The sequence below is a fragment of the Prionailurus viverrinus genome, chromosome A1 (genome assembly GCF_022837055.1).
Source record: "Prionailurus viverrinus isolate Anna chromosome A1, UM_Priviv_1.0, whole genome shotgun sequence".
In the NCBI taxonomy this organism is placed as follows: Eukaryota; Metazoa; Chordata; class Mammalia; order Carnivora; family Felidae; genus Prionailurus; species Prionailurus viverrinus.
Window position 1 is genome coordinate 133,392,173 of NC_062561.1, and position 25,260 is coordinate 133,417,432.

The 25,260-nt window shown below is 35.6% G+C and overlaps 2 protein-coding genes across 5 annotated transcripts in view; both read left to right on the top strand.

Moving 5' to 3' along the window:
- The first annotated feature begins 206 nt into the window (after nt 1-206).
- The window catches only part of TRAPPC13 (trafficking protein particle complex subunit 13), a 40,131-nt gene continuing 15,077 nt past the window's right edge, over nt 207-25,260 (top strand). For all 4 annotated transcript variants that reach the window (XM_047858337.1, XM_047858347.1, XM_047858356.1 and 1 more), the window contains exons 1-5: nt 207-346; nt 11,420-11,488; nt 12,003-12,102; nt 13,223-13,307; nt 23,119-23,246. In XM_047858337.1, the coding sequence (XP_047714293.1) occupies nt 301-346; nt 11,420-11,488; nt 12,003-12,102; nt 13,223-13,307; nt 23,119-23,246 (428 nt within the window). In that variant the 5' untranslated portion in view covers nt 207-300. The remainder of the gene's footprint in view (nt 347-11,419; nt 11,489-12,002; nt 12,103-13,222; nt 13,308-23,118; nt 23,247-25,260) is intronic.
- SHLD3 (shieldin complex subunit 3) lies at nt 210-4,413 on the top strand. The gene is made up of 2 exons (XM_047858396.1): nt 210-346; nt 3,495-4,413. The coding sequence occupies exon 2, from the start codon at nt 3,610-3,612 to the stop codon at nt 4,363-4,365; it is 756 nt and encodes a 251-aa protein (XP_047714352.1). The 5' UTR covers nt 210-346; nt 3,495-3,609; the 3' UTR covers nt 4,366-4,413.

The window sequence follows — 25,260 nt, forward strand, 5'->3', positions numbered from 1 at the left end:
TTATCTGTGGGGCTATGTACTGTCAGCGAGGAGTGGTTTCTGGAAGACGCTATGTGTGATTTGTGGCTGGAAAACAGAAAAGTATTTTATGTATAAATCGCTAAGAAATAAGAGATGGCTTTGGTGAAAAGAAGCCGTTGAGTCCCTAAAGGACGTCGTAAGAAGAGAATTTAAGGCACTACCAGCAGAAACTGTTGGGAGTGCATTCGATCTTCCCGAACGTACCCTTTACTGTTTTCTTCCGGGCTGCTTTGAACCTACCCAGCTGCCGTAGGCAGTGGGTCGAAAGCGCCGTTCAAAATGGAAGTAAATCCCCCGAAACAGGAGCACCTGCTGGCCCTGAAAGGTAAACTTTCACGAACCTGACTCCGTTTAGTCTGTTTTCTGTTCTCTCGCTAGTTCTCGAAGCCTTTGCCACCTAGGCCTGGTCCCGGGGATGTAGGCCTCGTCCTTCGTAAACACCATTAGTTCCTGCATTCTTGCTGTGTCCTACGGCGCCGAGAGGAAGGAAGCAATTTTTCTTTGCTTTTTAGGTTTGAGAGACTTACGTTGCATTCCTCTAGAATGTAATAGATACCCGATAAATCACTCGTTGTGTTATATGCTGCTTGCCGTAACCAGACCGGTTTTAGTCAGAGAAGCTAAAGTCCCTAGAGCCCTGTGAGCCAAGATGATATACAGTAGGCATCTCCGGTGGTTTTTCCTTGTCTCTTGTGTCTTTGTGTAGCACTGACGAAGTTACCAGTCTTCAGTTTGATCAGCAAAATTAGTCTAGTTTTAGCAGTGCCAAGGGTTTTGAGACACATAGTACAACAACGTATAATTTAGATTTGCTATAACTTATTGCAGTTTACTTCAAAGTAGTGTGGATGTGGGAGAATTGATGTCAGCTTTCGTTTTCTGTACACAGCAGAAAATTTTGAGTAAGTTTGATGATGTAATTGTATTATTATTTAGGGAAAACGAACAGGGCAGAGTTTTCTGGAATTACTGTTTTCTGAAAACCTTTTATTTAAAATGCTTTCAGCTGTATTTCATCTGTTTTCTACTTCCCCAAACACACTTCTTATTTCTTGGATGCTCTACTGTGTGGTTTCCAATAACTTCTTGAACTGAGCTGAGAAGAGATTGGATAGACATTTGAATTCAGTTGAATTTCACTTACCTTCTTTTGGCATCCATTTTGACGAACCATTATCTTGTACACAGTTATGATGTAGGCATTAAACATTCCAGAAGCTCAGCAGTCTCATTTGTAACATAAAATCATATACTGATAGCTCGGTTTAATAAATCTGTCTCTGACTATAGAGCTGAAAAACAACAATATTAATATAGATATATCGGGGCGCCTGGGTGGCGCAGTCGGTTAAGCGTCCGACTTCAGCCAGGTCACGATCTCGCGGTCCGTGAGTTCGAGCCCCGCGTGGGGCTCTGGGCTGATGGCTCGGAGCCTGGAGCCTGTTTCCGATTCTGTGTCTCCCTCTCTCTCTGCCCCTCCCCCGTTCATGCTCTGTCTCTCTCTGTCCCAAAAATAAATAAATGTTTAAAAAAAAATATATATATATAGATATATGACCTGTAAGCTGAGCCTGAGCAAATGAGTTACACTGAGATGGGTTCTTTCTGGAGAAAAAGGAAAAGAAACTCTCATGTTCTTTCTTAATCCCATATCAAGTATGTAAATAGATATTAATATCTTTCAGAAATTTAAGAAACTTTCAAGATTTTAACAAGTCTAATTGTACTGATTGTTGGATACCAAGTGTACCAACTTATATGATCATTTAAGTTCACTTTCTTATATATGTAAAAAAATGAGCTGTCATAACTTCATCATACTCAGAGTACAACATTGAATATTTTCAAACAAAAATAATTCTCAATGCAGTATCTTAAAGTGTGAAAGTGTAAAGAAAAGGAAAGAAAAAAATAAAAGCATTATGGTTTTAAAAATATGCCATGTTTAGGGGAACCTGGGTGGCTCAGTCAGTTAAGCTTCCGACTTTAGCTCAGGTCATGATCTCCAGGTCTCTGATTTCCAGCCCTGCGTCGGGCTCTGTGCTGACAGCTCTGAGCTGTCAGCAAAGAGCCTGGAGCCTGCTTCAGATTCTGCATCTCCCTCTCTCTCTGCCCCTCCCCTGCTCACACTGTGTCTCTCTCACTCTTAAAAATGAATAAATGTTAAAAAAAAAAAAAATTAAGAATATGCTATGTTTAGGGGCGCTTGGGTGGCTCAGTCGTTTAAGTGACCAACTTCGGTTCAAGTCATGATCTCATGGTTCGAGTCCCACATGGGGCTCTGTGCTGACAACTCGGAGCCTGGAGCCTGCTTCGGATTCTTTGTCTCCCTCTCTCGACCCTTCCCCTGGTCACAGTCTGTCTCACTCTCTCTCAAAAATAAACATAAAAAAAAAAAAAAAAAAAAGAGTATGCTATGTCTAGATTCATGTTAAGAATTATGGGTGTTAAGGATCACAGTCATTTATGAATTTAAGTTGTCAAATCAGTGGACATTAACAGGCGAAAAGAATCATGATGAAGTTAATTACTTCTGACTCTTCAAAATTGGTGATCAAATGAGTATTATGACATCATGACAGGAGTCCCCACCTATGGCCATTCTAGTAATGGAAGAACCCCTTCAAGGAGTTCTCTAATGATTTGGGGAGAACCTCTCATTTTTTTTCTACAGTAATTAGGATTTGAAAGAGCTTGCATTGTGGCTCATGCAACTTTGGAAGCCTAATTGTATGCTAGAACTTACTATCAGTGACCCAATTTGGGACAGCTTGAAGACTTCTTTGTTCTAAAAGGAAAAAAAAATATTAAGGTCTAGCCTTCTTGTTCCTCCTCTGAATTGGAATTCAGAAGCCATGGTACTAATGTCTTGATAGTGTGAAAGTGCCCCGTTTATACTAAGGACACTTTTTAACAAGACCAGTTCCCAGCCTGGTTAAAATGCAAAATTTATTTTCATGTTATTGGTGCTTAGTATTGGGGATGAAAATCGTTAAGTAGTGTATCTATGTATTTGGTAGAATTCATATCATTTTAAAGTATAAAATCTATTTTTTTCAATGCATCAAAAATCACAATGATTTTCATTTTCCTCAATTAATGTCTCAAAGTTTTAAGTATTATTACATTTTTGTTCTCTTCAAATGAATAAAATATCCTAGGAGTCACTAATTTACCCTTTGTTTCTGCTATAGTCTTAAGATTATTACCTAATATATTACTGACAATACTTACAAATATTTACATGTTGATCTAAATGTGTTGACTACTAGCAGTTTGAGGCTTACCAGGCATTTAATCCAGATCCCTTATTTTGGTGAGACAGGGTTTCCAATTTTGTGGATTCCATTCACATTTACCAACAACACTTGGTAAAATATCATATTGGGATTGGTTTTTGTTTTTTCTTTTCTCCCTATTTGTGTGTAGGTTATCCCTACCATATCTTATTCTTTGCAATACTTCCGCTTTAGGTCCTGATTCCCTCTGATTTGGAAAGAAAGTCTTGTAATTATAAATTACATTCTAGCGCTGAGGATCACATCTAAGAAATTTTCTCTTCATTAAGAGTGACTGGATTACTGCAGAATGACTACAGAAGTAATATTACATTATCGACCATATGAGAATGATCCCACACAACTGTCAAAAATTGCAGAGAAAGCACTTCAAGACTTTCCTACACGTCCACTATCAAGATTTATTCCTTGGTTTTCTCATGATGGGTCCAAACTTCCACTCAAACCTAAAAGATCACCACCTGTGATTTCTGAAGAGGCAGCTGAAGATGTGAAACTGTACTTAACCATTTCAGAACATGATGTTAAATCACAGAGTTACGATTGCACAATAGATCTTTTGGAATTTCAACCTAATTTAAAAAAAGAAAAGCACTTAATCCAGTCACACACACTGAATGAACAGACTAATTCTGGAAATCTAGATAAGCAATCAGAAAAGGGAAGACAGCATAAGAAGAGGTTTTGGAGTGTTTCACTTCCCAACAGTAATTGCACTGAAAATATTTTTCCTTTGTCTAAAAAATTGCAAGATAGTTTAAAGGCACTGAATTTGCATTCACTTTATAGGGCAAGATGGACTATAGAGCACACTATTTGTAACAACCAAACTCTGGAAGACATTTGGGCAAAACTCAATCAAATTATCAGGCACAATGAACTTCCATCTTGTAATGCTACAATTCAGAGACACTTAGACCAAATATGGGTGTTCTGTGATATTATGTACTGTGAATATGTGGGAAATCTTCTTAAAGGTAGATTAGCTCTTACTGGGAAAATGAATTTATGTGTACGTAAATATGGTGTTATTTTTAGTATGTAATGAATTCCACTGATTGTGAAAGAGAAGAATATCCTGAATGAACTGTGATCTGAAATCAATAAATTTTTTATGAGTTTTTAAATTTTAGATGACTTAATTTTTTTATTTGACCCTTCAGTCATATAGCCTATTCATTCTTAATATTGTAAAAAATTTTGTGGTAATATGTATAGTTTGTTTCCTAGAAGTAAATGACTATCAGGTGAGTTCCTAGGCATGTCTGTTAACTCAAGAACAAAGTATACAGGAAGGTGAATCTATGACAGCATTTGATAAAATACTAACAGCATTTACTCTAAGAAATGGTAGCAGTACCATAATTTTATTTTTCCCTGACAAGTTGTCTACCTTTAGATAAATGTTAACTCGAATTCAATGGAAAAAAGTGGACTATCATATGAATTTAACTTCTTTTGCCAACTTAGCAAATGACTAAAGACTGTTTTTCTTGAGAATTTCTAAGATGAGCTCCTGCATAATGATTAACTTTAATATAATGTGCTCAGAATGCCCAGCATTTCACTTCACAAACTTGAAATCATTCAGGGACTAGATAGGCAAGACTGTAGAATATGGTTAAGGACTCTGAACTGTAAGAAGATTCTAATTTAATTTTTTTAAGTTCTTTCCAAGCAAAATGTATATATATACAAGTTGAACTTGGCTCAGTTCATTAGTTTGTAACCTCAAGCCTATCTTTTTCATAATTTACTGAAAATTTCTAAAAGTTATTTATAAGATAATAGATGAAACCCGAATTTCATAAGTAAATCAAGGGTCTGTGTGAGTTCCAATGAGGATGGCTCTATACATGACACTATTTGCTGTGTACAGTGAATATTTGACTTGGCACTGGGCTGAAAGTCACATACTCTTTTTGGCCTCCTCAATTTTTGACTAAGAACCTGATCTAACATTCATAGCTGAATATAAGACTATCACTTAATTACCTTTTTTTTCCTTTAGCTGGTTTGTTTTCTTTTTTAAATTCCACCTAGGAGTTCCTCTGACAGTTTTTTTTTTTTTTAATTTTTTTTTTCAACGTTTATTTATTTTTGGGACAGAGAGAGACAGAGCATGAACGGGGGAGGGGCAGAGAGAGAGAGGGAGACACAGAATCGGAAACAGGCTCCAGGCTCTGAGCCATCAGCCCAGAGCCCAACGCGGGGCTCGAACTCCCGGACCGCGAGATCGTGACCTGGCTGAAGTCGGACGCTTAACCGACTGCGCCACCCAGGTGCCCCATAACGTTTATTTATTTATGAGAGAGAGAGAGAGTGTGAGAGAACACAAGCAAGGGAGGGGCAGAAAGAGAGGGAGACACAGAATCCAAAGCAGGCTCCAGGCTCTGAGCTGTCAACGCAGAGCTTGAAGTGGGGCTCGAACCCACAACCATGAGATCATGACCTGAGCCAAAGTCAGATGTTTAACCAACTGAGCCACCCAGGCACTCCGTCTGCCAGTTTGTTTGTTTTTTAAGCCTTGCTTTTATTGGTATTTGCTCTTTTCCAGCCAACATTATGTGTAATTTTTGAGGTTCATTAATTTGTTATAAGACAGGAAATATTGCATTTTAAGTCTGCATTTGATAGGGGCATACTTTGGATCTTCCTTCAAATAATGAGATAGTTTTATATTACTAACAGGGCTTTCCCAGTTTGTGTTTAAGAATCTGCATTATAATGAACTGTGCTTTATAGTAGTTTTCTTTGAGTCCATAAAATGATAGTGTTTCTTACCCACTACTATCCCCACCTCCACCCCTGCTGATTTTTACCCTCTTTGAAAATATGAAGAAAACATATTTTTAAAAGGTTTCTTTTTTTAAATTTTTATTTATTTTTGATAGGGAGAGCATGTGGGCAAGTTGGGGAGGGGCAGAGAAAGGGGCACAGAGATCTGGAGCGTATCTGGAGCAGACAGCCAGATACGGGGCTCGCTCTCAGGAGCTGTGAGATGATGACCTGAACCAAAGTCGGACACTTAACTCGCTGAGCCACTCAGGGGATCCTGAAGAAAATATATTTTTAATACCAGTTTGGGAACTTTTTATTTTTAATAGAGGGTTGTTTTTTACCAACCCCCTTATTGTCTCATACCATAAAAATCATAGAATCAGCAAAAACTAGCCTCAATAAGACTTTGATACACAATGGAAATTTGAGCATATAATAAGCAAATAAGTTGGCTACATGTTTGGGTGAACTCAAAGACACTTTCTATAAGTTTTTTTTTTTTCTCTTTAATGTTTATTTTTGAGAGAGAGACAGAATTGGAAGCAGCTCCAGGCTCTGAGGTGTCAGCACAAAGCCTGATGCAGGGCTTGAACTCACGGACCAAGAGATCATGCCTTGAGCCAAAGTTGGACGCTTAAATGACTGAGCCACCCAGAAGCCCCTATAATTTTTAATTTAAATTCCAATTAGTTACCATACATGTAATATTAGTTTCAGGTGTACGAAAGAGTGGTTCAATACTTCCATACAATACCTAGTGCTCAATACAACAGGTGCATTCCTTCATCCTTTTCATGTATTTAACCCATGCTCCCACCCACCTCCTCTCTAGTAACCATTAATTTGTTCTCTGTACAGGTCTGTTTCGTGCTTTGTCTCTTTTTTTTCCTTTTGCTTGTTTGTTTTGTTTTTTAAATTCCACTTATGAGTGAAATCATGTGTTTTCAAGGACACTTTTAAAAAAGTGTTTCAAGATTTGAGAGTGTATTTTGTGTTAAGATTTAGCTTCTTCTGAAATGAAAAAAAAAAAATGGGGAATAAAGACCACTTGGTGTTAGAAGTGAGCTTAGAGGGTAGCCTGGGTGGCTTAGTTGGTTAAGTGTTTGACTTCAGCTCAGGTCATGATCTCATGGCTTGTGGGTTTGAGCCAACAGTCGGGCTCTGTGCTGATGGTATGGAGCCTGTTTGGGATTCTCTCTTCCCCTCTCTCTGTCCTTCCTCCAGTTGTGCTTTCTCTCTCAAAATAAATGAATAAATGTAAAAAGTGAGCTTAGAGTGTTAGATATTTAGATTGTGAAAAACTGTATATATCATTTTTACAGCCCTTTTATATCCCCTTCAGGTTGTGCATAATTTAAATCTGCTTTCCTAATTAAAAATGAACTGAAGAGCTTTCCCCATGAGATCAGGAACACGACAGGGATATCCACTGTCACCATTGTTGATTAACATAGTGTTGGAAATCCTAGCATCAGCAGACAGCAAAATGAAGTAAAAGGCATCCAAATTGGCAAAGAAGAAGTCAAACTTATACTTTTTGCAGATGACATGATACTCTACAGTGAAAACCCAAAAGACCCCACCAAAAAGCCGCTAGAACTGATACATGAATTCAGCAAAGTTGCAGGTTACAAAATCAATGTACAGAAAATTGGTTGCATTTCTATACACCAATAATAAAGCAACAGAAAGAGAAATCAAGAAATCCATCCCATTTGCAATTGCACAAAGAACCATAGAATACCTAGGAATAAACCTAACCAAAGATGTTAAAGATCTGTATGCTGAAAACTATAGAAAACTTATGAAAGAAATTGAAGAAGACATAAAGAAATGGAAAAACTTTTCCATTGAATTGGAAGAACAAATATTGTTAAAATGTCAGTAGTACCCAAAGCAATCTACAGTGCAGTCCCAATCAAAATTGTACCAGCATTCTTCTCAGACCTAGAACAGACAATCCTCAAATTTGTATGGAACCACAAAAGACCCTAAATAGCCAAAAAATGAAGTAGAAAGTTAGAAACAGATACCCGAACACTTCCCATGCCAGGTCAGTGATCTTTACCTGTTAAATATTCTGCTTGATATATAGTCCTGTTTTGAATTCCCATAAGATGTTTCTGGTAAGGCCTTACATTCTGGGTTTATGACCCTAAGCTTATAATTAATCATACAGAGAATTATTTTTTAATGTTTATTTATTTATGTTGAGAGAGCGAGAAATCAGGAGAGGGGCAGAGAGAGAGAGAGAGAGAGAGAAAGAATCCCAAGCAGGCTCTGTGCAGCACAGAGCCTGATGTGGAGCTCTGTCTCATAAACCCTGAGATTTTGACCTAAACCATAACCAACAGTCCTCTAATCAACTGAGCCACCCAATGCCCCCAGATAATTATTTTTGAATCAAGTGAATTTACCTGAGCTCAAATCTAATTCTGCCACCTGATACGTAGTCTTTTTTAAAAATTTATAAACATATATATGTGTGTGTGTATGTGTATATATATGTGTGTATATGTATATGTATATATATGTATATATATACAAATATATATATGTATATATACAAATATATATATGTATATACATATATATATATGCAAATATATATTTGTATATATATACATATGTATATACATATATATATTTTGAGAGCACATGAGGAAGAGGGAGAGGGAGAATCTTAAGCAGGTTCCAGCCCAGGGTAGAGCCTGATGCAGGACTCCATCTCAGGACCTTGAGCGGAAATCAAATGTTCAATGCTTAACTGAGGCACCCAGGTGCCCCTATATAATCTTTTATAGGCAAATTATCCTCTGGAAGCATTATTCTTATGTATAAAAGGTGGACAGTGGTACCAAATTTGTAGTCCTGAGACTTGAATGTGTGATATTTAGCACAGTCTAGCACTAGGAAATGCTCATTAAATATTAGCTCTGCACGTGATTTCAGAAATTTTAAGGTTAACATCTGTTGCCTATATCAGCAGCTATCTATGTATATTATGATTTTACTTTATTTTATTTTATTTTATATTATTTTATTTATTTATTTTTTTAATGTTTATTGATTTTTGAAACAGAGAGAGACAGACCATGAACAAGGGTGGGTCAGAGAGAGAGAGGGAGACACAGAATATGAAACAGGCTCCAGGCTCTGAGCTGTCAGCACAGAGCCTGATGCGGGGCTCGAACCCACGAACTGCGAGATCATGACCTGAGCCAAAGTTGGACGCCTAACCGACTGAGCCACCCAGGCGCCCCACTTTATTTTATTTTTAATTTTATTTTGTTTTTACTTTACTTAAGTAAGCTCTACACCCAGCATGGGGCTTGAACTTAGAACCCTGAGACTGAGAGCTACATGTTCTACCAACTGAGCCAGCCAGGCACCTCTCAAAAGCCATCTATTTAATATAACGTTGTTTGGTGCCCTTGGTTCATGAAACTTACATCTTCAAAATACCATTTACTTGAGGATTTGGATGAGTTACTGATTCTTTCATTTGGCAAAGATCTATTGAATATACTAGGTGCCAGAACCTATGTCAAGCAACAAAGCCACAAAACTAAACATAATACATAAGAGCCTATCTGGGCTGATGGCTCAGAGCCTGGAGCCTGCTTCCGATTCTGTGTCTCCCTCTCTCTCTGCGCCTCCCCCATTCATGCTCTGTCTCTCTCTGTCCCAAAAATAAATAAACGTTGAAAAAAAATTAAAAAAAAAAAAAGAGCCTAAACCTCATGGACTTTGGATCATAGTGTTGTAAATAAGTACATATACCAGTCCATGATGAATACAAGGAGCTATGAAAGAAGTAGGTGAGCTGTTATTTCTTTTTTGAAAAGATGATGTTTAAGCTGAGACCAAGATGAGAAAGGTGTTAAATTTAATATGAATGATATAACTAGTTAGTAGTTAGGTGATACATGTTTACATATGCTAATGAATACCACTTATACTGTGAATAACCATTTGGTCAATAGTCTAAAGTTTTGGGGGTTTGATTTGAATGAACATTTTTTTTTAGAGTTTATTTTGAAAGAGAGAGAGAGACAGAGAGAGAGCATGAGCAGGGGAGGGGCAGAGAAGGAAAGAGAAAATCTCAAGCAGGCTCTGCACTGTCAATGCAGAGCCTGACAGGGGGCTTGAACCCACAAACCATGAGATAGATCATGACCAGAGCCAAAACTAAGAAAGAGTTGGACACTTAACCAACTGAGTCACTTAGGTACCTCTGCATTTTCTGAAATATTTTACAAGTTTGTATGATTTTTAATTTTATATTTTGGTCTTTATTTTGATGTGATCAAATGTCAGTCATTAGAAATAATTGAAAAAGATTTTCAGTAGTTAGCATGTTTCAATAGTTTCAATAGTTAGGATGTCCTATCCACACTAAACTAAATTACATAAATTTTCCCTTTTTGTGCTTAATTTTTGCCTGTTAACTATTTGATATGTAGGCATTTTACTTGATATTTGAAATGAATTTGTATATTAATTTTCTAAATTTTTTCTAGATAGCTAAACAGTTCTAGCAGTTTATAATGTTGATTTCTTTGGCTGCATCCTAATCTTTTTTTTTAAACTAATATATCTGTATAGTCTTACATTAATAAACCAATTAATTGATTTTAGACTTAAATGTTTTAATATATGGTAAATCCAGTTCTTCCTCATTTTTTCCCATTCATTTCCTTAGCTTATTTTTACTTGTTTTTCTAAACTTAGACAAATTCTTTTATGTCCCAAGAACAAATCTTAGTTTTAATTGGAATTTTAAAGAGCTATAGGTTAAGTGATACCTTTGTAATTTCTGTATAGAAAAATATTACTTACAGGTCCACTTATTGAACTTCCAGTGGCCAGTGATTAGAACTGAGAGAGAAAGCTCACAAAGATTCTTTTGGTGTAAAATTATGGTTTGATGTTCAAGATGGTGCATCAAAACTTTTTTCTCTGTAAGGCTGATATTTTTTTCACAATGAAGTCACTCAGGATATTTTTTAAAGTCTTGTTCTCATATACCTTAAGCGTTAAAATTCCTTTCTTTTCCACTTTTTCTATTATGTGGTATATTACATTTACAGTTTTATAATGAGGTTGTAAATAAATCATGTAAGATTTTTTGTTATAAATTATTTTAGTAATATTTAATAATAGTTTAGTGTTATTTGGGGAAGTACATAATATTTAGGAAGCTTTTAGGTTATATTTGATGTTAGTATGGAATTGAAATATACTCTCAACTTGGGAATACTGGCCCAAAGCAATATTAATATTTTTCTTTCTTCTTTTTTTTTTTTAATTCACAGTGATGCGGTTAACTAAACCTACTTTATTCACCAATATTCCAGTAACATGTGAAGAAAAGGACTTACCTGGTATGCTTTGTTCTGTTTGCACCTAGGGAAAAGTTGCAGCCTGGACTGCCTGTATTACCTAGCAATAAGCATAGTCTTGCCAGTCTCATGCTCTTTGCTGCATTCTTTATTGTCTGGTTTTATATGATGTGAGTGGTGGCTTTCTAAGTGGTAGGTCTCACTCATAATTTCTTAGCCAAGAGACTGTTGCTTTCCTATGGCAACAAGAGGAGTATATTCATAGTCATGATATTAAAATTTTATTTATCCTCAAATGTTCCATCAACATGTGTATTAGCATTCCCTTTATTTAAAATTATTGGAGTTATCTATATTTTATATTTCATGACCTTCATTTTCCTTTGTTTCTGAAGTGTTCATTCTCTGTGAAAGTAGAATTTTTTGGCACACATTTGTTGTAGTGAAGGTTACAAACTAAATATTTTTTAATTAAATATTTCTCCCAGCTATTTCTTTAATGGAAGTAAAACTTAAAACATAGATGTTAGAATTTTCTGTTTTTCTCTTTCTATAGGAGATCTCTTTAACCAACTCATGAGAGATGATCCTTCAACCGTAAATGGTGCAGAAATTTTAATGTTGGGAGAAATGTTGACTTTACCACAGAATTTTGGGTAAGAATGATAACATTGACATAAAGCATGCAACGGTACTTCAAAGCCATTACAAATTATGTTTTCATAAAATAACTATGGAATGGAAAAATACTCCTGTACATTTAAGTGGTGTAAAAAAAAAAAAAAAACTTTTACCAAAATTATATTATATGATTCGGGGCAGTTTTTATTTAAAAAAAAAGAAAGAAAGAAAAGAAACCTACCAAAATATGAATAGGGGTTTCTAGGATGATAAAATTTTAACTTTTTTCTTTAGATCTTACTGTATTTTTTAATGACCATGTATTCCTTTTATTTTAACTGACTTAATCTAAATGTCTTTCAGAAGCAACTTTTTGTTCACTTACACAGCTCTTTCCCAGCATAAGTTATCAGACTTATCTTTTTATTAGGAACTCTCAATTTTTATTCCTTCTTAATGCTAGCTCTTCTCTTATTCTAGTTTATTAATGAGGTAGAAGCTTCTGGTTTCACTGTGTTTGCAACTGAGAGTGTTTAAGACCACATGGAATTTTTCAGGTTTTTAAAAAAAGGTTTACAGAATGTGACTAGTGTCTTGAAAGCTTGGAAATACATTCATATAAAAAATTCATGTAAAATATTTTTGTATTTTTTTGTAATACATATTTATAAACATGTATTTTTATAAAGTATACTTCAATAAAAGCATAAGGTAAATCCAGTAATCATTATTTGTATTAGAACAACTTAGAAAAATAAAACAAATTGGTAAAAAATACTGATACCAATTACTTGGGTCTCCTCTAGATTCAGGGAATAAGTTATTTCAAAAATTGTCTTTTTCTAGCCTCTTAAGTAATTAGTCAAAAGACCTTTAACATGGATCTGATTTTAGTGGCTTATATCTAAGGAAACTGGCTGTGCAGTAGTTGAGGGCTAGATATATATCATGTTTTATAGAATAAGTCAGTATTTTGAATTGTACTGGGTAATGAATGAGCTGTCTAAGGTACACAAAGGAATGCTGAAGCGGTATTTCAACTGATTTCTATCCTTTAGTAAATTCTTCTCCATTTAAAGTTCTCAGTGGTGTTCAAGTAGAATATTTGTGTTAAAACTCGAATGCATCTGCCTAAAAGTTTATTTTATTTCACAGGAATATATTTTTGGGAGAGACCTTTTCCAGTTATATCAGCGTTCATAATGATAGCAATCAAGTTGTTAAAGATATATTAGTAAAAGTAAGTGGCATTCTTGTTTGGGATATATATTGTTTTTAGCTTGTTAATTTCTATTCTTATGTTTCTGAAACTTCATTAAAATGCATTTGATACTGGACTTCTTAATTGTCATTAACAACAAGCATTAACTGAACTCCTAAAGCTTTAAGATACTATGCTAAGCACAGAATCATTTTTCCTTGTCCTCCAAGGTTTGATAGCTTGGGTGAGAAAATGTACCAGTCACGGATTTAAATTTTTGTTAATAATTTGTAATAAACATAATAAAATTTGAAAGAGGAGGACAGATCACAGAGGATTGCATCAATCACAAAGGCCTATTGGAAGAGAAGGAACACAACAGGATCTTTAAAGAATGGTGGGATTTAGAGAAAAAGAGGGACATGATAATGAGGAGCAGAGGCATAGGAATCCATAATGTGTTCTTGTAGCAGTGAACAGAATTCACTTGATAGAAGTAGGTAAGGTTAGGAGGGCCTGGGTGGCTCAGTCAGTTAAGCGTCCAACTTTGGCTCAGGTCATGTTCTCACCGTTGGTTAGTTCGAGTCCCACATCGGACTCTGTGCTATCAGTGCTGAGCCTGCTTCCAATCCTCTGTCCTCCTCTCTCTGTGTCCCTTACCTGCTCACTCTCTCTTTCTCACAAATAAACAACAAAAAAAAAAAAAAAAAGAAGAAGAAGAAGAAGAAGAAATAGGTAAAATTTTAGAGATGTGTAGTAGCCATAAAGTGGAGTATCTTGAAAGGTTATAGCTGAAGGTTTTAGCCTTTTTTTTCTTTTTTAAATTTAAGACAGTGGGCAGTCAGCAAAGGTATTCACACTGTGTTGGAAGATTGATATGAAAGCATTATATGGGATAGTTTATAGCAAATACACCAGTTAGAAGATTGTTACATTAGTTTAGAGATCAAGGGATAGGTGAGGCACCTGAGTGGCTCAGTTGGTTAAGCGTCTGACTTCGGCTCAGGCCATGATCTCATGGTTCACTGGTTCGAGCCATGCATCAGGCTCTGTGCTAACAGCCCAGAGCCTGGAGCCTGCTTCAGATTCTGTGTCTCCCTCTCTATCTGTCCCTCCCCCATTCACGCTCTGTCTGTCAGAAATAAATAAGTCAAGAGGTAGACTATGCTAACTCAAACAATCTGAAATTTATTCAGAAAGAGAAAGGACATAAAGTAAAAACTTACTGTAGGTCAGAGAGAAGGCACCAAAGCTGTCTTCACATGGTGAGTTTAGATTACTAGAGCATTGCCAAAAGGGAAGTCCCATGAAAATGAGCTTGAAATGGCTCCTGTGTGGTTCAGTCGGTTGAGCATTTGACTTTAGCTGAGGTCATGATCTCCAGGGTTTGTGAGTTTGAGCCCCACATCGGGCTCCCTGCTGTCAGCACAGAGACCTTTGGATCCTCTATCCCCCTCTCTTTCTGCTCCTCCCCCACTTACACTCTCTCTTTCAAAAATAAACATTAAAAAATATGAGCTTGAAAATATCAGCAAGTATTAGAATTGAAAAGGTCCTCGGAGAGCCAATAATGCCAAATTTCATATATTACCCAACTTCCAGAAACCGGATGCAAAATGTATGTTTGTTATACTATGAATGGAGTTTCTGCCTTTTATTAGGTCGGGTTGGCAGACTATATAGCATATTGGCCAAATTTGGTCTCTTGCCTGTTGTTATAGGGCCTTTGTACTAGGAATGGTTTCTTCATTCTCAAATGATTGAAAAGAAACAATCTTACTTTGTTAGGTGAAAATTATATGAAATTCAAATGTCAGTCTCCATGAATAAAATTTTATTGGCACCCAGCCACAGTTATTCATTTATGTGTCATCTGTGGCACATTTCAAGCTACAACTGGGGAGTTCTAAAGTCTAAAGTATTTGGTATCTGAGCTTTAAAGAAAAAGTTTGCCAGCTTCTACATTTATTATGAAAAGGTCTGACTCTGAGAACTTTGAGAACATACACTTTTTTCCTGGCATTTCAGTAAAGGATGAATTTATTTTCATAAGGTGAGTGAATCAGCAAATGCATATGATTTAAGTTAATATTGAAAAGAACAAGCAATATAATAGCATACTTACTGTAAAATATGTATTTATATTTCTGTTGGCTTTATTCAATTTTAATTTCCATGAAGATAGGGGTGTTTAATAATAATAGTAGCTAATGTTGATTGAACAGTGCAGTGCCCACCCAAGAGTTATCTTAGTTTCTCAGGTAAGACATTAAGAATCACGATATGCACAGAAGCCATTTTTGACTTAAAAATAACTTAAGAGGATATAGGTCAGGAAGCACAGCATAATATTCACCTATATTTTCATTTTTATGTTGTCTATCAAATTTTAGGTATCGATATTTTGGTTGCTTAATAAAAGATTTAGATAATTTTCCTTCATTTTCAGTGCCTTGGAGCAATATATTTGGAGCATTTAGACTATCTGGTTTTTGTAGGGTGTATAGAATTCTGTGAAATCTTATGGACTTGTGTGTCTTATAGGGGAAATTTCTTGATAGCATTTGCACTTTCATTCCTGTGATCAGTTTGTTTAAGCTTTTTATGTCTAATGTTATATAACAGTTTGTGAGACTGTTTCATTCTAAGAAATGATTCACTTGAGGTAGATTTTCAAATTTATTTGCATACAGGTCTGCAAAGTAGTCTCTTAAAAATTTCTTCTCTTTTGGTGTTACTTTCCCCTGGTTATTCCTTATTTTATATAATTTTGCTTCCTTTATTTTTTCCTCTTGATTAAACTAGCTCATGGTTCATATATTTTAATTTTTTTTCAAAAAAGGAATTTTTGTTATTTATATTTAATGTTTTTTCTCTACCTCATTGATTTTTGCTTTTTTTTTTTTTAAAAAAAATTTTTTTTAACATTTATTTATTTTTGGGACAGAGAGAGACAGAGCATGAACGAGGGAGGGGCAGAGAGAGAGGGAGACACAGAATCAGAAACAGGCTCCAGGCTCCGAGCCATCAGCCCAGAGCCTGACGCGGGGCTCGAACTCACGGACCGCGAGATCGTGACCTGGCTGAAGTCGGACGCTTAACCGACTGCGCCACCCAGGCGCCCCTTGATTTTTGCTTTTAATGAGCTCCGTTCTTGTGCTTCTGATTATTTACCTTGTTTTCTAGCTTTTCATCTAGGGATTTAATTTTTAAGTTTTTATTCTTTTATTTCTGTTGATAAAAGTGAATTTTCTTCTGATTGCTTGAAATATATCCTGCAGATTCTGATATGTGGCGTTTTCATTATGACTATTTTTAAAGAATTCTTTCATTTTATTTGTATTTCCTCTTTTACCCAAGAGTTGTTTAATAGATTTTTCAGATATTAAACTGTTGTTTAATAGGCTTTTTTGTTCTCTAATGTTAATGATCTGTAGTTTAATTGCATCATAATCAGTTTTGTTATTGTTTTATTCCAGTAGAACTTGTTAATGTTTTCTTTGTGACCTAATATTAATTTTTAATGAATATCGTATATGTATTTGAGAAGAAGGTGTATTTTCTATTAGCCATGGTAAAGTTAGATATGTACTGTTGGTGTTGTTAGGTCTCCTGTACCTTTACTTCCCCTTTTTTTTTTTTTTTTTTGGTCAGCTTGATCTTATACTGAAAGTGGCATGTTAATCTCATATTGTTAATGTGTTTCTATTTATATCTTTTATACTTTTTACTTTATAAAGGCAAAGCTGTTTGGTTCATAGGTATTTATACTTATTCTTCATTTTGAATTGCGGCTTATAGCACTAAAAGTTTCCTCCTTTGCCATGCTTTTTGGCTTGTATCTTAGTTGTAGCATCTATACCCCTATCCCTGTTTTGTTACTGTTTCCATTTGCCTGAAGTGCTTTTGTCCATCTTTTTAATTTTAGCCTTTAGCAATTATTTTTATTTATGTCTCTTTTATACAACATATAATTGGGTCATTGTGAGCTGTATGGGATTTTTTATTAGAGGAATTAAGTGCACTCACATGTATGTATAAGTTTATGTGCTTGATTTCCAATATGTCACATTATTTTCTATTTAAATATTAAGTGTATTATATTCTAACTGCTATGGGTTTTTTCTTCACACAGTGTGTTTTCATTATTTTCAAATAATTTTTGTATATAGGAAGGTTTTTATTTTTGTTTTAGTTTTTGCCTTTATATTTATGCCTTTTATGATATTTCCCCTTACCTGTTTCTTACTTAACTGCTTACTGTAAAGCTTTTAGTCTTTAATATCATCCTTTATCTCTTACCTATTGCTCATACCACTTTCCTTTTTCCCTTTCTCATCTCTTCCCATTTTTATTTGCATATTGATTGGACAGAGAGTTCTCAAGTAGATTGCTCAGGACATGCTTGTGGGTATAATATTCTCTGAGCCTTTACATGTTCAAAAATGGTTCTATACTTGGGGTGCCTGGCTAGCTCAGTTGGTTAAGCATCTGACTTCGCTCAGGTCATGATCTCACAGTTTGTGAGTTCGAGCCCCGCGTCGGGCTCTGTGCTGATGGCTTGGAGCCTGGAGCCTGGAGCCTGCTTCAGATTCTGTGTCTCCCACTCTCTGCCCCTCACCCACTCACACTCTGTCTCTTTCTCTCAAAACTAAATAAACATTAAAAAAAAATAATTAAAAAATGGTTCTATACTTGAAGGACAGTTTGGCTGGATATACAATCCTTTGTTTACATTTTCTTTGTGTTTTCTGAAAATGCTACTCCTTTGTTACTTAGCTATATATGTTGTGGGGTTTTTTTTCTCTTTTTAAATGTTTATTTTCATTTTTGAGAGAAAGTGTGAGCGGGGGTGGGGCAGAGAGAGAGAGGGAGACAAAGGATCCCAACCAGGCTCTACACTGACAGCAACAAGCCCAATTCAGGGCTCAAACTCACAAACCACAAGATCATGACCTGAGCCAAAGTCAGACACTCAGCTGATCCACCCAGGTACCCCTGTATATGTTATTTTTGAGGGGACTAATCCCAGGCTAATTTTTTTGCTTTTTAAGTTATTTGATCATTTTTTCCTGGTGGCCCTGGGGATTTTTTTTTCCTGTATGTTTTAGAATTGGTCTTTTGATATAATATCTCTGATACCAAGTGGACTCTTTGAAAATGTAGATTTAGATCTGTTATTGCTAGAAAGTTTTCATGGATTATATTTTAATAGTTTTATTCCATTATTTCCTTTGGCATATCACATTTTTAATATGATTTGTATCTTTTCTATCTTTATCTTTCCTGAATTCAATCAATTATTTACATTCTTCTCTAAAAAAAAATTTAGCCCCACACTAAAGCAACAACAGTAACAAAACAACAAACCAAAAAATGTTTAGCCTTAGTTTTAAAATTTCTCATTTCTGGAGTGCCTGGGTGGCTCAGCCAGTTAAGCAGCCAACTCTTGATTTTGGCTCAGGTCATAATGTCACAGTTGTGAGTTCAAGCCCTGCATTAAGCTTTGTGCTCACAGTGTGGAGCCTGCTTCCAATTCTCTGTCTCCCTCAATCTTCCCCTCCCCACTCTCAAAAATAAATAAACATTAAAAAACTTTTTTAAAGTTCTCGTTCCAGGTGTTTTTTCATATTTCAAAAAATTTTTGAGAGTATTTAATTCACTTTGAGTGTTTTACAGTTTTCTTCTGCTTCACTATTGGTTTTGTGCGGCATTTTTTTATCAGTGAATTATTTCATTTCTCATCTTTCTTCTTTTTACAATATTTTTGTATAGATGAAGACAACTGGTGGCTTTTGATTCTGTGAAATGCAGTTTGGGTGCTTTGATATTCCTTATTCAAAAACACCCTCTTAAAGCAGTGGGAGCAAAGTATGGTTTCTTTATCAGGTAGATTTTGGTAGAGTAAGAAAGGGTTGTGTGTTCTTACATTTTCGCTTTTCATATGAATTGTAGTGTCCTAAATTTTTCTTCCTCACTGTACAGTTTCCAAAAAGCGTCTCTCTTTGTTTTAACTCTTTTTCTCCGGAAGTGTTTTCTTGCCAAGAGTGTCTCTTCACAAACATGGTTAAGACCCTTTCCTGAAGACTGTACTCTCATCTTCCAGAAATGCTATTTATTTCTCAGTACTTTCACACTTAGAATAGACCTTGTCTTTCTGGAAATGGTTTAGATCATCTCTACTCTTCTCTCTATTCTTAGCTGTTTCTTCAGCTCAACTTTTCCTGGACTTTTCTTAATCTTTGCAAAGGCTCATGGCAAGAGTATGAGAAACAGCTTGTAAAAATTTGGTATGTGTATACTTATAGGTAATTTGAAGTTTGGACTTTTGCTGCCTTCTGATTATACAAACACAAGGTTTAATATAGATTTATTTGCTTTTGTTGTGTGTTTTGTTTCTGTTTTGAGGATGACTTGAGAAGTTCACAATTACACTGCTGCTATTACCTCAGCTACCCAGAATTCTACCCTCAAAGGTTTAACTTTTTTTTAAGGTTATTCATTTATTTTTGAGAGAGAGAGAGAGCATGAGCAGGGGAGGGGCAGAGAGAGAGGGAGAAAATCCAAAGCAGGCTCCACACTGTCAGCAAAGAGCCCCACTCAATGTGGGTCTGGAATTTACAGACTGTGAAATTGTGAGCTGAGCCAAAGTCAGATGCTTAACTGACTGAGCCACCCAGGTGCCTCAAAGCTTTAATTTTGTATAGCTCTTCAATTTTGGAATCCTGGAAAAGAGACTGTGAATCTGTACTTTTTTTATTCTTTTACTATCAGCTTAGTGTTGTTTTTGAGAATAAATATGCTTATAATAATCTACCATGTTTAACTAGAAACCACTAGGGTTTTTTTGTTTTTGTTTTTTTGGGGGGGGCCAAGTGAGTAAGGGGCAAAGAGAGAGAGAGAAAGGGAGAGAGAGAAGCAGGCCTCATCTCAAGCAGGACTTGAACTCATGAACCCTGAGATCATGACCTGAGCCGAAGTCAGATGCTTGACCAACTGAGCCATAAGTTTTTTGGTTTTTTTTTAAATGTTTATCTTGAGAGAGAGAAAGCATGTGCATGAGTGGAGGAGGGAGAGAGAGAATCCCACAGAGCACAGAGCCCAACGTGGGCCTTAATCCCACAAACCGTGAGTGAGATCATGACTTGAGCCAAAATCAAAAGTCACATGCCTAACTGACTGAGTCACCCAAGCACCCCTATTTGTTTGGTTTTTAATTGATAAAAAAAAATTCCGTGTCTGAAAACTTTAGCATGTTACATAAAAAAAAGTGTTCTATAAACAAAAACAATGTACTTAGTGTACTATAAACGAAAAATAATAGATAACCCTTATGGTCTATACCAGTAGTTTATTAATATCATCTGGAGGGCTTGTTAAAATGCTGATTGCTGAGGCTTATTCCCAGAGTTTCTGATGTGATCAGCTGAAATGGTGCCCAAGAATTTCTATTTCTAACGTGTTCCAGGTACATTCCTAGTTGCTAGAGTTACAGCAGGAAACAGACAAGGCCTCTATTCTCTTGAAGCTTATTCTAGATCTTTGAAATTTTTTTCTCTCTTCCTGAATATAAATCCCTTAATTATACCAAACTCTTTCTTTTTTTTTTTTTAATTAAAAAAAATTTTTTTTACTGTTTATTTATTTTTGAGAGAGGGAGAGAGAGAGTGTGTGAATGGCGGGGGGCGGGGGGGGAGCAGAGAGAGGGAGACAGAGGATCCAAAGCGAGCTCTGTGCTGACAGCAAGGAGCCCCATGCAGGGCTCAAACCCATGAATCATAGATCATGACCTGAGCTGAAGTTGAATGTTTAACCAATTGAGCCAACCACACACGCCCCCCAAACTCTTTCTTAATGGCCTCTGAAGACTTACCTAAAATGCTTCCTTCTCTCCTCACCTTCCCCTTGGCCTGTTCAAATTCTACTCATCCAAAAACGAATTTGCAGCATAGAGCCTATCCTGCATTTTAAATTGTATTCTCCTACCCCAAGCCAGCCTTCCATTTCTTCTATTATTTTCCCCAAACATTTCAATTCAGCAGGGGCAGGGATTTTGGTCTGTTTTGTTTACTGATGTTTCTCCAGCTCCTGGAGAAGTCTTGGCAGAGAGAATAAGGAAATAAATGTTTGGTGCAGCACTGTTTATAATAGTGAAAAAGGAGAAAGATAAAAATGTTCAGCCATATATAAATTAATACTGTTATTATGATTAATGTTTACAAAATGACACACAGGAAAACATATTGGACAGAAAGTCCATGAGTTTGGCTGTTTCTTTTTTTTCCCCTTCTCTGATTTCTAAAATGTTTAAGAAATTTTTAATCTCACCCCCATTACTTATTAGTTGTATAACCTTGGGGAAGTTGTTACTTCTCTGTGCCTTGGAAGAATAGTGGGACTAGTAGGAATAGTACAACTATTAGGAATACAGGAATAGGAATAGCACGATTACCTACTTTAGGATTGTGACTATTGAGTGAGTAATGTGCTTAGAGCAAGGCCTTGCACATGGAAGGTGCCCAATAAATTTTTGTACTACTGTTATATAACTGAATATAATGACCAAAGACATAGCACTAATAAGTATCCCACTTCAAAGTGCCTAGCATTAAGAACGTTAGATTAGAATTAACTGTAGAAAATCTGTTAGTTGTTTTTTTTTTTTTTTTTTTTAAAGAAACAGAAACTTGGAATCCTAGCTTTTATGTAAAAACCTCCCCAATCCCCATGGCTGAACGTGATCTTCACTTTCTCTGAATTTTTCTTAACATTTCCTTCAATGTGTTATCATAACTTCATTCAGTGTTTAACAGATATTTCTTAATTGCCTACCATGATGTCAGGCATCAGGTTGTAGTAGTGAGCAACGGAAGATAGAGGTTCCTGCCTTCACAGACCTTACATTTCTGGTAGGGTAGGCAGAAACAGGGATACAAAAGCATGTAAATAAGGTAACTATAGATTGTGGTAAATGTTACAAGGGAAGTTAAGTTTGAATGTGACAAAGTAAGTGAGATTAAGGGAGGATGCCATTTATGACAGAGTGAGAAGTGTTCAAAAAGAAAGAAAAAGGGGAACAAAATAGAAAGCAACTGGGTGTTAATTTAGAGAAGGTAGTCCTTTCAAAAAAGGACTCAAAGGCTTTTGATGACTTTAATGCTGATCTCTAGTTGTACAGATAACATCTAATATTGTTTTGAATAGTTATTTTTATTTTAGTATTATATACACACATCTATCTGTATTTGTTTCTGGAATACCCATCTGTATATGTGTTTTACAACCATATGTTCATATTGATGCCTCAAATTCCAACTCAGCATCAAAAGTTCATTGCAGCCTTTTCCATTTTTTTATTTGTACTTTCTTTTTCTCCAAAAGTGAGAAACTTCTCTCTTGTTATCCATATTTTTTTGTTTAGTCTTAGCATACACATAACCGTTTCAGAATTGCTAACCCATACCCTGTGAACAAGCAAATGTACTAGCTAGAGTACATTCTAGCTAGTGTACCATTCTTTTTGTCTCTAGCTTTTGTTTGCCAGACTTACTTAGGTTAGTTCATTTTTTGTCACCCTTTCCCCCTGACTATGATTGTGTTCATTTGGTACTGTTTGTGTTCCATTTCACATTCCCCCTGCCCTCCTGGCTGATTGTATTTAATTTTGGTGCGTGTGAACCATTACCATGGTTCTAAGTTTCAGAACTAAGTAGAAAGATTGCCACCAAGAAGTATTGCTCCCCCTCAATCCTACTTCCTTGTTCCTGTTCCCTTGGTCTTTTCATCCATACCTATCCACATCCTGTAGTGAACCAGTCTCATTTGGATTTTTCTACCTCTTTCTTTCAAGGCTGATCTTCAGACAAGTTCTCAGCGTTTAAATCTTTCAGCCTCCAATGCTGCAGTGGCTGAACTTAAACCTGATTGTTGTATTGATGATGTCATACATCATGAAGTAAAGGAAATTGGAACACACATGTAAGGATTAATTTTACTAGTTCTTAAAGGCTTTTTCTTATATATGCCAGTATTTGAAATTTTTACTGTATGCCCACTTATCATTAAACCCTAAGACCCTACTTCAGAAGGAATTTTATGTTCCAGGTTTACATGCTTACCAGAAACAAACTTTAAACAAAATGTTTGTTTTGTAAGGAAAAATATCTTGATTTATTTTCATTTATTTCTAGTTTCCTATTTGCATCTATAGACAGCCCTATCCAAAAAATAACAAGCCATGCAAACATTTAAAACCCAGGTACCACCCTGACTGAAAGTATGTTTATTATTTTTCAAATGCTGACAACTGATGTTAATAGCAGTTAATTAACTGATGTTAATTTTAAAGTCATGGTTTTTCAGTTATGTGTTTAACTGTGTTTGTATACTCTACCCTGAGAATTCAGAAAAACAGAACCAAAGTAAGACAAGCTATAAGAAAAAAAATCTCAAATTCTGTATTCCTGGCCTTTATATGTATTTGAATATGAATGCTCTATTTTCATGTCTGAGAGGCAAATATGAAAATTTCAGCCATCTAAAGTAATTTTAGGCTTCTCCATCTGCCTTACCACCCCCACATCCAATCATTTTACAAAGTCCTGTTCTTACTAACTATATGTCATTATCCTCCCTTCTTCATCTCCACTTAACATCACCATTTTTGCCTCTCTTCTTTGACTTAAAGAAGTATATAATATTAGCTATTAATCATTTCAATTTGGTGACCTCTCTTTTGTAGGCACTTCTTAGTGCATATACTCTGTGGTTGATATAAGCCTTAGAATCAAAATTTAAAGATTTCAGATTCCAGCTTCATCATTTATTAATTATGTGGTCTTGGATAAGTCACTTAACTCTACACTGACCTCCCACTACCCTTAGAAAATTCTGACTGCTTTGGCTTTACAGAGTTCTCTAGAGCCTAATCCTTACCAGCTGCTCTAGTTCTTACTTTCTCCTTCCTCCCTCCTTCTTTATACTGAGTCATACAGATGTTTCCTTTCTCCTCTGTGACTGGAAATATACTATTCCCTCACAAAGGAATGCCTTTGTTATTTTGTTTACCTTAGTACTACTTCTTCATATCTCTGATTCACCACAACTTTCTCAAAGAGGCTTTCCTGACCTCCTACACTAGAACCCTTTTTATGTATTCTATAGCATTCACAACTTACCATTGTTTTGGTCTTGTACTTAAAATTAATTACTTAGTACCTGTCATTTCCATTACACTTGATCTTAGCCAAAAGGCCGAGAAGCGATCCTGTCATTTCCATTAGAGTATGAGTTCCATGGAGTCGGCTACCAGAAGATATACCAGAGAACAGTAGACAACCTTTGTTGAAATTGAGTTTACCAAAATGATATTAAATGTGTTAAATCCTCCTTTTAGAGAAAAAGAGACTCTTGTAGAATTAAATAACTCATAAATAATGACACAGAGCTCAAATCTATATCTGGCTTCAAAAAACTCATAACCTTGCTATTACTGCTTCCTACCGCGAGCACTTGAGAGCAGTTACTGTGCTTTGATCAACTCTGTATCCCTAGTATCTGGCTTATGGACAGTTACAAAGGAGAAATTAAATTACCTGTAATATCACCAATGAGTGTAACCACTATGAAAACATTAGTGTACTATTTTCCAGTCTTGTAAATGTTCATATATATATGAACATATATATATTATGAGTCACTTGAGTCAGTATTCTTTGAAAACATTATTTTTAAGATGGTTTTATCTTACATACTTGGACCATATTCTTTAAATTTGTTTACCATAATATTGGACTTCACATTATTTCTAGTCTCCCACTATTAGAAATAAAACAGTGATAAGTTATTAACACAGTATGAGTTATTTCACACAGTGATGAATTAAATAACATAGTATTTCCTATGGTAGATTGCTTGAAGTGGGTTTACTATAGGAGCATGTAAGGATTTTTAAGACTGTTAGGGATTGTTTTCTAAATTTCTTACAACCACT

Coding starts and splice junctions, on each gene's coding strand:
- SHLD3 (XM_047858396.1), top strand. CDS start 3,610: ATGACTACAGAAGTAATATTACATTATCGACCATATGAGAATGATCCC.